This window comes from Acomys russatus, chromosome 9 (genome assembly GCF_903995435.1).
Source record: "Acomys russatus chromosome 9, mAcoRus1.1, whole genome shotgun sequence".
Lineage (NCBI taxonomy): Eukaryota > Metazoa > Chordata > Mammalia > Rodentia > Muridae > Acomys > Acomys russatus.
The window spans coordinates 50,535,857-50,549,012 of NC_067145.1; the positions used below are offsets into that span (position 1 = coordinate 50,535,857).

The following is a 13,156-nucleotide window of genomic DNA, read 5'->3' on the forward strand; positions in this document are numbered from 1 at the left end:
CTGGTCTTTAATCCCACTGCTGCCAGCATTCTGGTCTTAACATTTGGGTGATGAAATCTGTGCTATTTATCAGCAGGTTGCTTAATAGGTCAGCTTAGCTCCAATTAGCTTTGTAATGCTAGCGGTGCACCTGTAGAGTTACTTTTAATACACAAGTGCATTTACAGTTGTAACCCGGTAATGATTTGGTTTATCAAGGGACAGTGGAAGGCAGCTTCTCAGTCAAAGGCTTAGCCATCATCAACTCTAGTTTTGTGCATTATTTTATATTTTTAGGACCAGGTAGTAGAACGAAGGTATCAAAGCCTGGTACAAAAAGTAGAGCAGAGTCCAGGAGAGGAGGGGCGCTCTCAGCCCTCTGACAGGGCAGTGCAATATCCAACAGTCTAAACATCCCAGTCCTAAGCTCTTCCCACTTCCGCTTCCGGGGAAGAGATTCCCAAGCGCTCCGCGGGGCGGGGCGAGAGGAAGCCGGAAGCCAGGCCACTTCCGGAACGGGAAACTCCTGGCTGCGGCTTTGCCCTGTTTGACAGGTTGGGTTTCTGCCGGCGGCGCGCTGACTTCACCTCGCTCGGCCTCGTTCGCGCCCGGCTGCCGCCTTCCCGCTGCCCCTTTCTCGAGCCTCCCCTTCCTTATGTTCCGGGGCCGGAGTCCGGGAAGCAAAGACCCTCTTGCCCAGTCCCCATCATGTCCGAAGTGACCAAAGAGCTTCTGGAGCTGGTGTGGGGCACCAAGAGCAGCCCCGGAGTGTCGGACACCATCTTCTGCCGCTGGACGCAAGGTACTAGGGCAGGGCTCAAGATTTCAGGCGTTCTGCCTGGGCTCTGGGAGTCGGGCGGGGACGCTCCACCACCTCGCCCCGACCCCACCACCTCGGGTGCCTGGCGCTTGGTCCCAGTGTCCTGTACTCTTTACAAGTACCCTTTCTTGGTCCCAGTACCCCGCTTTAGGTACTCTGGCACCCGCGTTCTGTCCTAGTAGCCTGGCTTGGTCTCAGTATCTCAGCTCCATCCGCTCACTCTGTGCTCCCGTCACCCCACCGCCGCCCCCCCCCCCCCCCCCCGTACTTGGCGCTTGGTACCCCGGCTTCAGTCCCACTAGTATCCGCACTCTTTCCTTTTTACCCACCCTTGGTCCCTGTACCCCAGCTCTGGCCCGTCTGCTTCTCGCACTCTTTCCCAGTACCGGTGGTTGGTCCTAATATCACAACTCCAGTCCCTCCGGTACTTGCCCGCCTTCCTACAGAGCTTGATTCCAGTACCCCTGCTCTGCCCTCCCCTCCGCCCCCTAGGACTCTGCGCTCAGTTCTAGATCCGGGCCTTGGTTCCAATAACCCAGCTCGGGGCACCCCCCCCAGGTACCCCGTCTTAGCCTACATTGCCCTGGTACTGTCCTGTCAGATATCCTGTGGAGCTCGGTCCCCTTACACATGCCCCAATCCGTAGTTCTCAATTTCCTTAATGCTGCGACCCTTTAATACAATTCCTCATGTAGTGGTGACCCCCTAATTATAAAGTTTTTGTTATTACTCATAACTGTAATTTTGCCCCCCGATATGACTCTGATAATACGACCCCCCTCAAAGGGGTTGCGACCCACAAGTTGAGAACCACTGCTCTAAACGGAGTTTGATGGGGAAAACTTGCATGGGACAGTGTTTCCCCAAGGAACTTGATGCAGGGTGAAGGAGTGAAAGGGCCCTGGTGGGCTGCGATGTGTGAAGCCTTAGGGGTGCCACCTCCCAGGATCATTACACCTCCCGCTTCCAAGTGAGCCTTAAGTTATCAGCGTTTGGTATATTTTGTGGGTAGGGTAGGGTGGGGTGGTGATCTAGGTGACTAATGCCAGAAAGCAGCTTTATGTTGTAATTATGTGGTTAGGCGTGGCTCTCCAAGTGAAACATAGTATCCCTGATTTTGATACGATGTCTGATACTGTTTGTTTCGGGTGGGTTTTTTTGTTATTGTTGTTGTTTTGATTGTTTGGTTGGTTTGGTTTTTTGTTGTTTGTTTGTTTGTTTTTGTGGGTTTTTTTGTTTTGTTTTGTTTTGTTTTTTGTTTTGTTTTCATGTTTTTCGAGACAAGGTTTCTCTGTGTAGCTCTGGCTGTCCTGGACTTGCTTTGTAGATCATGTTGGTCTCAAAGTCACAGAGATCTGCCTGCCTCTGCCTCTTGAGTGCTGGGATTAAAGGCGCGCACCACCATGCCCAGCTGTTTGTTGTGGTTTTTAAAAGGAATGTGGATCACAGCACTTCCTCTGCCAGTCTAAAGACTTCAGAGTTACCTTTCGGCCGTTGCTAAATGTTGCTTTGGCTGTCTTTGGGGACCGGAGGAGTAGGCATAACGCACTGACTTGCTCGCATTAGTAAAGTGGCTTGATTTTGTGGTCGATAACTGCATTGAATTGGCAACTGCAACCGCAGTCTTCTGAAAATAAGATGCAGGTGTAAAGTGATGGGTGTAAAACAAAGATATACCCAGAGAGATTCCACAGATGAAGTTACATTAGCCAAGCTACTTTGCTTTGCTTATTAAAATAAGTCAACAGAGTAGCGCATAATTGTTTTTCACTGCTATGGCAGTTTCAGTTACTTCTTTTTTACTTGAAGAAGTATACATTTTGGGTTATTTTTGAGCAATCTGTACTTAACGATTTATGTTTTTACTTAGAAATATATGTATATGAGTGTTCTGCTTCCCTGTATGCATGCATACCACATACATGCCTTGTACCTACAGAGGCCAGAAGAGGACACTGGATTCCCTAGACCTGAAGTTATGGTATGGATGGTTGTGAGCCTGCATATGGATGCTGGCAGTTGAACCCCAGTCTACTTCTCAAGCAATCAGTGCCTTTTGCCGCTATGCCATCTCTCCAGCTCTCTAATCTTGTTTAAAGGCAATAAGCCTTTTAAATAAAATGCTTGACGTTAATTTTGATTTTGAAACAAGGTCTCCCTATGTAGTTCTGTCTGGCCACGAACTCACAGAGATCCACCTGCCTTGACCTCTTTCCTGGGTGCGGGGATAAAAGACATTGCCATGTCTTGCCAATCCAAACTGGCTTTAAAAAAAAAAATTTTTTTTTTTAAGTTTGAAATTTGTTTCATTTTTCTTCTGTTCATTTGCCTACCCTATTAAAAATGATTTTTTTCACATTTTTAGTTCATTGGCACCATTTACTCATTTTTTTTTCTTCCTGCAAACCACATTGATGTCCCGAGTCCTTGCAGCTGAAGCCTGGGATAGTGGAGCAAGCGTCAAGTGCCTGCAGGGGCGGTTATTAGGTGAAGGGACAGAGTCCAGGAAACACTTGGAGCCCCTGGAGCCAGTCATGTAGGCATCTGAAGAAAGTGTTCCAGACAGAGGGGCTCACCTCTGTAGAAATCTTAGTGCCAAATGTTCCCCAGACTTTTGATTGGGGAACAGGAAGGAGGTCAGTGTGGCTGGAGAGGGACAGTGTCTGTGTGTGGGATAAACATTCTAAAAGTAATATAGCCATATAAGGCTTTCTAGCCATTGTAAAGGAAGTTGACCCACATTTCTAAATGAACTAGGAGCCACTGGAAGGTTTGGAGCAAAGAAGGCACAGGTTCTGTATTTGGAAGGCTGATTTGGCTCCTGAGGTTGAGGGCTGACAGTGATGAGACAGGAATTAAGATCAGGTGGTCTCCCTGGTCCAGGAGGAAAGATGTGCAGATCAGGATAGTAGCATTGGAGACAGTAGGAAGAGATCAGGTTGATCATGTTCCAGCAGAGCCCAAATTGGCGTCTTCCTGTCTGACAGAAGTAATATCGATCATGCAGATGGGAACATTTGATATACTAGGAGTTCAATTTTCGTAACCAGGAGGGCTGATTTCATAACTCAGTGTTTGGTAGACCTCTTGCAAAGAGGTCTTTCTCAGTGTTTCTCTGGTACTGCTGAAAAGCTGCCGTGGGTAGTGCAGGTTTTTTCAAAAGCTCTTTTATGAAGCATTTGGAGACTGTGCTTTCCCTGACCTTAGTTTAGATTTCAGGAGCTCAGGATCCACACTGTCCTTTCCTCCAAACGTCACGTTGTTTTACTGTATGACCTGGAAAAAAGATGTACTATCTATAGCAGCTTAATGTGACTTCTATCTTTTTGTGATGGGGCAGGGTTATATTTGATTAAAATCAGATTTTAGGGTCTTAAGTAATGAGGGCCAGTCTTTATTAAATAATATGAAAAATAAGATTTTTAACTTAATGAAAAGTGAGGGATCATTTAAAAATACAAAATAGGCCAACAAGAAAGCTCATCAAGGAAAGGTGCTTGCCCCCATGCTGGGCCACCTGAGTTTGATCCTCAGCACGCATAGGTTTGAAGGGGAGAGTCAACACCTGCAAGTTGTCTTCTCACAGCTGCATCCACATCCACACACGCACACACTTCCCCCCCATCCTCCCTCTCTCTCTCTCTCTCTCTCTCTCTCTCTCTCTCTCACACACACACACACACTTCCCCCATCCTCTCTCTCTCTCTCTCTCTCTCACACACACACACACACACACACTTCCCCCATCCTCCCACCCCTCATACACACACATAATTAGTAGATCATTTGTGTTAAAGTTTGAACTTATGTTTTTCTTTCTTTAACAAAACTAAATTGTTATTTATTCACCTAACAAGCAATTAAAACAATCAAAGTTGCAAGCACATGAGAGGGTTAATTACTTGGTAGTTTCAGTATACACTGTAGTTTCTTTACTTTTAAGATTTTAAATATCTATTATATGGCGTTATGTTGTACAGGGTTTTGAAACCTTATTTAACTCTTATCACAACTTTGCAAGTTAGCCAAGGGTAAAGGTCTCTATTCTAACATTATTAGCTAAGGAAATAGGACACCATTCAGGTATTTGACTTAGTTCAGACCCTCTGACTTATCTAACCAAGTCTGTTCCTTGGTTTTACAGTGGTTACTAAGACACTGGTGGCCCTAGTTGAACTGTTTGTTGGAGGGATGTGTATATATGTACAGGCGAGGCTTGAGATTTTTGTTTTTGTTTTTGTTTTGTTTTTTTGTTTGTTTTTCGAGACAGGGTTTCTCTGTGTATCCTTGGCCATCCTGGACTCACTTTGTAGACCAGGCTGGCCTCAAACTCACAGCAATCCGTCTGCCTCTGCCTCCCGAGTGCTGGGATTAAAGGCGTGCGCCACCACGCCCGGCCTGAGGCTTGAGAATTTTAAGACTGGAAATTTGCACAGAGGTTCATGGCTCACATCTAAAGTAGGTGCTATAAAACCTGAAACTTAAGTATGGCCTCGCTGTAAAGTATGTGACAAAGCAGTGTTTGTCAAGCCAGGTATTAGATGCTTAGTTTTAGATTTAGTCATAAAATTATTCTTTTTGTGACAAGCAGATTTCTTTTAAATTTAGGAATAATCCGAGTGAAAAAAATGACGCCTGACAAGAAAAGTAGCCATTTATTAACAAATTCCTATTCAAGGTAGAAATAAAAACAAGTCACTGTAGTGTGGCTATAACTGTGAGCAGCACTCATGGACCTTGATAGTTGCATTGTCGCCATGGACTTTTTAATAATGCTTTTACTTCTTTAACTATTGGTGGGACTTTTAAGGAAGGCTAGCGTTCACTCTTAACTCACTGCTTATTACGTGAACTGAGGGATTGTGGACCCTCGTTGCCCCTCTGCACTTACACGCAGTACCGGGACTTCTTCCTTACTCACCTCCTTGGATAAACAGTGAAGCTCTCTTGGCATCAACTCTCTTATCCCACGTGCTGACGTGATACGTGCTGAACAGATAGTGCTCAGTAGAGGAGAAGATGTGGGGACAGGTGGATTCTCGATGGTATGGCCACAGACTCTTGGCTTCGTTTCTTATTCCTTGGTTGGACCTGAAACTTGCTTTCTACTGTGATAACCAGCACTCTTAGTTGTCACTGTCCTTATTAAGCGTTTTCCATCTATCTTAACTACTCCCAGCTCTCCATTTACTGTTATTGTGAACTCCGTGGTGTAGTGTGCAAGATAACCATGTGCCTGGCATCAGGACAGACAGTAATTACCCCTTAGCCAGGTCCTTCCTGCTTCTACCCTTCAGCCTTGTCCGCTGTCCTTGTGCCTCTCAGACTTAGCATCTAGAAAGTGCCTCATTCCCGGGACTCCAGCCAGTGGCCTCGCTTTACTTTGCTTTAGAAATCTTCCAAGATTTATATCTATTAGGACACCAGCTTTCATGTTCCCGGAACACTCTTAAAATTCAAGGAACTCAACATGAAGGCAGATAGTGTCTTGGTAGTATTGTGTAAACTGCTTTAACTTCAGATGGCCCCTTGCATCAGCCTCTAGTATTATAAATATGTAGGAGGCTGGGGTGGGGGTGGGGGGAACCTCTGCCTGCTGCTATCACCATTGCTGTGTTGCATTTTCTCAGCTCTTGTAAGACAGGGCTTGGGTTTCCTTTTTCCCATATCAGTCACCGAATTGTCTGTCTGTCTGTCTGTCTGTCTGTCTGTCTTTCTATCTATCTATTTATCTATCTATCTAATTTGTTTGTTTCTTTTGAGACAGGGTCTCACCGTGTAGCCCTTGCTGCCTGGAACTCACTAAGTAGACCCAGGTTGGGCTCAAACTCAGAGCTCAGCTGCCTCTTCCTCCCAGGATTAAAAACACATGCTTTTTTTTTTAACTTTTGCTCACACCCTTCATTCTTTTGGCTAACATCAAGTGCCAAAATAATTCTTCATGCTCCCCTCCTTTTTCCTTCTGTGACACTTGCATAACATAGTTTGCTTTTGCTATTTCTCCTGTCATTTAAAGTCTGGCTGTTCTCTCTAGCTCTGAGTTTTCTTTTGTAGTATTTCCAGTGGCGCTTTATGTATAAGCACTTGTCACAGCTGACCACTCTTGTGTCTAATTGTTCTTTTCCTGAGCCTCAGCTACTATATTTCTGTCTTGCCTGGTTTTCTAAGCTGTTACCCTGCGCTGCTGACCCAGGCTCTGCTCACTCTTTTAATGCTCTCAGCTTTGTTACTTTTGCAGGGTATGCTAGCATTCGCTTCACTGACCCGTTTCAGATGGTTGCAATTCTATCTGTTGCCCCAAATCCTGCCCCGAAGTCCAGCATCTCCTGCTTCTTGATGGTAGTAATGGCTGCTTCACATGTTTGACACTGACCTGTTTTACATCCTTGAACCAAACACCCCTTATTGGCTTCCCTTCAGAAGTTCAACAAACATTAATAAGCAGTGAGTATACAGCATATGGTGAAAAAAGCGATCAGTTAAAGATATGATACCCATATAATAAATTAATATAAATGTAGATTATGATAAATGCTGGTTCTGCTGAGGGATGCTAGACTACTTAGAGAGGTTTGCCAGTTATTCTTTATAAGGAGTTAACATCTAAATTGAGTCATGAAGAAAATGAAGACCAGAGTAGAAGGAAGCATTAATAAGGGCTTCAATGCTAAGCAAAGTAAAAGGAAAAGGGGGTCCATTGACTTGGTCGACCTGACCCTACCATGGCTTTAGACCAGAAAAGGGAGCTAAGGTTTTGTTCTGCTTGCAGTGCGAGTCCATAGAAAGATTTTAAGCAGGCTGTGACCAAATCTGGCTTCCATTTCTGAAATACTCTCCAGGCAATACTGATGAATAGGAGGGGTTAAGGAGAGAAGGAGCAGGGAGGTGTGGTGGAAACTTTTATTCTAGATGAGAGGGCATCGTGGTTTGAACTACGAGGCAGATGAGGTATGGGATAGGAATGGACACATTCAAGATAATGTCTCAGAGCCTTGGGCCAAAAGGAAGGAAGACGTGCGAAAGATGAGCCAGCTTCTTCTGAAAGGTCAAGCATGTGTTTGAGGCTGAAGAGCATTATGTACAAAGACATGCCGGAACACACCTGTGACCCCAGGCTTGAGAGGTGGATGCAGGAGTGTTTGAAAACCTGCAAGGATCTCGGCAGTGGGACTGGAGCCACTGTGCAGGGCCACAGATGCTCTGTCTGGTCTGCATTTGGGGATTCCTTGGTCCTAGTCAGTAATGGAAATTGAGGGAGTAGATGAAATTATTAGGGATAGATAAAGTTCTGCATATTACCAGAGAGAGCACACAGGAAGGAAACAGTATAGTCCAAGGCCAGGGGAGCATCAGCATTCAAAAGGTGCTGCAGTGACACTGAGAACACGCAGGGAAAGTGTGCAACAGGAGGGGCAAGGATGCAGGAGGCCAAGTTTTTCCAGGGTTTGTGCTCATGACTTTAGGCAACTCTGAAAGATTAGATGAGCCCTTAAGAGCACACTAGAGAAAACAACAGTGACCGCGGTGAGAGCGAGCTGGGTGCAGCCTGCAGCCGGGGTTGAAAGTGAGCATGTGATGCGAGCTGAAGAGACTGCAGGGAGAAAGGTGGTGGGCTGTTTCATGTAGATAGCCAGGGTGGTGCTGAGAGGTCCAAGATGAGAGGACATGGGGTGGATTTCTTGGTGGAATCACTGATTAAAAAAAAATATATGTGAAATACATATTTCAATGCTGTCTGGAAGAGAAAGGCTAAAGGAGAGGCGTGGTGAGGAAACTTGAGACCTTCAGCATTTTTTATTCTTTTTTTCTTTTTGTCTTTAGAACCTTCAGAGGCAACTCTTCCGTATCAAGCATGCTGCATTTACATATAGTAATCAAAGTTTAATTTCACTTTAGAAATACCATTTGAAAATATCTATTCCTCTCCATAAGGAAAGTAGTTTTTATCAGGTCAGCTCAGTCTCTGAGCCTTCTTATTTCCATCTTTTCAAAAAGAAGAAAACTGTATAGTCCCCAAAAGACCGGAGCTGCTTCCTCAGGCTCATGCACTAAAATTGCCTTTGATCTATTATTTTTTGCTGCTCCTACAGCCCTTTTCCTTTTAAGACTGTGATTCCTTCACCTGACCATCATTTGCCTACCCTTGCTTCCCAGGCGCACATGATCAGCCAAGCCCCCAGCTCATCTGTTACAGTCTGACCCAGGCAGAGTAAGCTGCTCCTTTCTGCGGTCAGGGCACCCATAGCATCCTTCACTCTCCCGTTATATTAGCACGTTCGTTTCATATTACCTATTTCCATGTCTCTTCAGCTGGATTATCAGCTCCTTTAGACCAGAGACTGTAGGTGTCTTGTGTGTGTTCTGAATTGCAGGTAGAAGATCTGGTGTTTATGAAATATAAACAAGTCCAGTGTGCTGGTTGGGCTTCTGAATTTAGCCATTAGTGAAATTCAGTAGATCCCTAGCATGTTGAAGTTGAACGTGAACATTTTAAGAAATGAGTCCAGCAAGCCTCAGGGAAGTGATGCCTTTTCCAGGGTTTCTAGTGGATTCTGACATCTGACGTCTGTTCCAGGGCCATCTGCACAACCTCAGCTGCTGTCAGTTAATGTCGATTAGGAATGTTCAAGTTAAGATAGAGCCAGTGTGTGAACACTTACTACCTATCATGCTGTTTAGTATTTAAATTACAGAATGTTAATCAAGGATTGAAACGAAGTAAGCTGATAGGCAGGTACCCTGGCTACTGCCTGGCCCACTGCTCCCTGGCCCACTGCTCCCGTACAGTGTTCCCAGTAAATATTTTCTTGGGTGGGGCAGAGCTTGACATGAACAGCAACAACAAAAATACTGTTTGGAAAAGGGTGTTTGGATTTCTAGTCTTCTTATAAGCAAATTGAATTATGTAAAAGTAAAGAGACAAGGTGTTGGGGTGTAGCATAGTGCTGAGTATGCCCTGGGCATTCATGAGCTGAATTCAGTCCTCAGACCAAGAAATACATAAAAGTCAGACATAACATCCTCCCAGCGAAGCCCCATGTGAAATTGTGTGTGTGTGTGTGTGTGTGTGTGTGTGTGTGTGTGTGAGAGAGAGAGAGAGAGAGAGAGAGGGAGAGAGAGAGAGAGAGAGAGAGAGAGAGAGAGAGAGAGAGAGAGAGAGAGAGAGATTGATTTCATGAATTTTTTCTGGAGGAAAGCAGTAGTTGTGTAACATTTTCCGTAGCCCTCCTGGTCTCCTGAATGACCGAGTCATTCTCTTCCATAACTGTGGATATTATTGTTGTTGTGAAACATGATCTAAAAGCTAAGTACACAAACAATTCTCTTATAGATGGATGCTACTGGAATTATTTTTAATCCTTGCTACTTGCTTTCATTTTTAGGGTTTGTGTTTAGTGAATCAGAGGGATCTGCGTTAGAGCAGTTTGAAGGTGGCCCCTGTGCTGTTATTGCACCTGTCCAGGTAACATAGACTACTTTACCCACTCCTTAGATAAGGGACATGGTGGAAAGTTGAGCACTTGCCTTTGTTTTCTGTTGTCTGTATTCTGTAGAACAGCCAGATATTGCTGTCTGGCAACTCTTACACAAGGACTTGTAACTATCCAAAATGAAAATGAGTAGAGCATGAGTGAGTCCTTACAACAGTAGCATTTTGACTGTGTTCAAGGAAAAATAAGAGGTATATTCTGATTTTAGAAGATTAAGAATTAGAAGTACATTGTGTAATGTAATGGTCATATTGATTCTGTAAGATCTATACATTGAAATGATATACTAACAGCAATTAGACCTTTGTCATACATTCCTAATACAAAGATGTTCCAGGAAGTTGGAAAAGAGCGCATAATTTCATGGCATAAAACTTTTTAAATCTTTAACATAAGTTAGCTTTATACATTATTTTAGGCTATAGACTGGCCTTTCTAAGTGAGTTACAAACAATTACAAACACGATTTAAAGGATATTTTTTTCATTGCACAAAAGGTAGTTTTATTTTGTTTTCAGAATTTTCTTTTGTTGTTAATCTTAATGGTTTTGAATTTTCAAACTGACTAGTGCTATAAACTGTTAAGTGCTGGAATGGACAGCTTCTGTTTACTGGTACATGTGTGACGGTCAGTGTAACCTCAAAACCGATTATTTATATTGCTAGTCATACTCTAAAATGTCTGTTTAGTAGGAAATGATGCAGATCAGCCACTGATCATGAAGGCTTGGTTTCTAAACTCTTGGTGACATAATATATCCAATAGTGTTGGTGACATAATATATCCAATAGTGTTGGTGACATAATATATCCGACATTACCCTCCACATGCTAACATCACTCAGTTAAAAATGTGTTTCTCACTAAAAGAAAAGCCATCTAGGAATGGAGAGGTGGCTTGGTGGTTTAGGACACTTATTGCTCTGGCAGAGGGCGCAGGTACACACATGGTGCACATATAAAAATACAGGCAAAATATTCATACACATAAAATAAATATAAAAATCTAAAAATAAAAATGAGAAGCAGTCTCCTTGCAACATATACCCTTATAGGCCATCTTGTTTTTATTTTCTCAAAGAATAAAGCTTTTTTTTTCACATTGGTAAAATGATTAAGAAAAATTTGAGTATCTAAATCGTGTCTTAGTGTTGTTAAGTATATAAAGTGGAAATTTAAGTATAGCAATAATTTATATATTCTGTGTGATTACATATATTTATACAATAATAAACATACTGCTACTAATTATTATTATATTTATATTTCTGAGTTAGCAGAGGCAACTTTCAGGTACCAATAGGAAACTCGTCTGCATTTGAAGACTGTTGTCCTGTCATGTGTATTAGATTTAGAAATAGTGTCTGTGGTCAGCAGTAGTGCTATAGGATTGAAGGTCTGTGAAATGGGTAAGCAGAAGATAGACAGAGTACAAGCATTTAAAATTCAGTGCATATAAAATATAAACAAGGGATAGCTTTAACATTAAAATCCGGCTGTCTTGTTACAGACCTTTAAGGCAGTAGGTTTAGTTTGAAAAACATACTAATATTTTCAATCAATAAAATTATTTTCTTTAGCATTTCTGCTTAAACATCAATATTAAATTAAGGATAATGAAAGAACTGAGTATGTCAAAATACTAATAGTAACCTTTTGAGCTATTAACTTTAGACCATGATGCTTCTAGAAAATAGACATGGGAAAAACATTAAACAGACAATTCGTTTATTAAACAAGGATTTACCAAGACCTTATCACACACTGCTATAACAGAGCTCTGCCCAGTGATGGCGTAAAATGAAATTTCATAAACAACCACCAACATGACAAGCAGTTCAAGGGGCAAATGATTCTTGTTCATCTCCTACCATATGCCGAACACATCCATAAGAAACCCAAATATTAATGTACTAATGCTCTAAGAAAAAGGATTAATTTAAGCTCAGAAAAGCCATATTCTCAGTAGTTATTATTATCAAGGGATCTTGTCTGTCTTACACAGGGAGTTAGAACACATTGGATAAGAAAAACATTCCATCCCCACTGGGAAAATGGGCATCACAAAGTAGTTGTTAACAGGTAGAAGGGTGCTAGACGAGAAGAGAGCACAGTCGTTTTCTGAGTGTAGGCCAGTAAAAAACCAAGCTACGGCTTAATTGTGTTTCTTTCTTTTTTCAACTCTATAGATATAAAATTGTTAAGGCATGTGTGGGTGAGATGGTACTGGCACCCTTGAATATTGCTGTCTAGTACAGATTTAAATAAGATTCTGTAAAGGTGTTTTAGATTGTGGTTAGAGCTATGATAATATAGATTCTTGATGCAATAACGTGCTTCTGTGAATCTCTATAAAAATAACCCTTCACATGGAAAAACTCATTTGGAGTAGCATAGTTGCAACCACCTCAATGTATTGTAACAAAATTTAAGTGTGGACATAACAGGTAAATCTTGGGAACTTCATAGAAGTAGTGATTATGGCTATTGATTTCTATGAAAAACAGAAAATGTAGTGCTTAATATATTCATTGTAATTCCTTATTACAAACCAGTTATTAGGAAAGAAATATTATATGTCAACAGCAGTAATACTAGCAGTAAGAAGTACCCTTCCTTTACCTCCAAAATTTGTATTGTAGATAGTTACCCAAGGTAGTTAATTTATGTTGATTGTTGGTGATAGTATATACTTGATTGTAGTGGTTGTTTTATTTCTGTGTAAGTACAGTAGAACTTTACCTTTGGGGGTGGGAAAATTCTGTGAATTGTTGACTTGTCAGGTGCCAGGTAGGATGCTGAATGCATTGCATACATTTTCTCATATAATCCTTACTGAAATCTTTGTAGATTTGTCCTATTGCTT

At 42.4% G+C, this 13,156-nt stretch overlaps 1 protein-coding gene across 2 annotated transcripts in view; it reads left to right on the forward strand.

Annotated features, from left to right (window-relative positions):
* The first annotated feature begins 458 nt into the window (after positions 1-458).
* The window catches only part of Mindy3 (MINDY lysine 48 deubiquitinase 3), a 66,815-nt gene continuing 54,117 nt past the window's right edge, over positions 459-13,156 (forward strand). The window contains exons 1-2 of one of the 2 annotated variants that reach the window (XM_051151310.1): positions 461-781; positions 10,183-10,262. In XM_051151310.1, the coding sequence (XP_051007267.1) occupies positions 688-781; positions 10,183-10,262 (174 nt within the window). In that variant the 5' untranslated portion in view covers positions 461-687. Of the gene's footprint in view, positions 782-10,182; positions 10,263-13,156 lie in introns of both variants that reach the window. The other variant, XM_051151311.1, reaches the window with a different exon arrangement.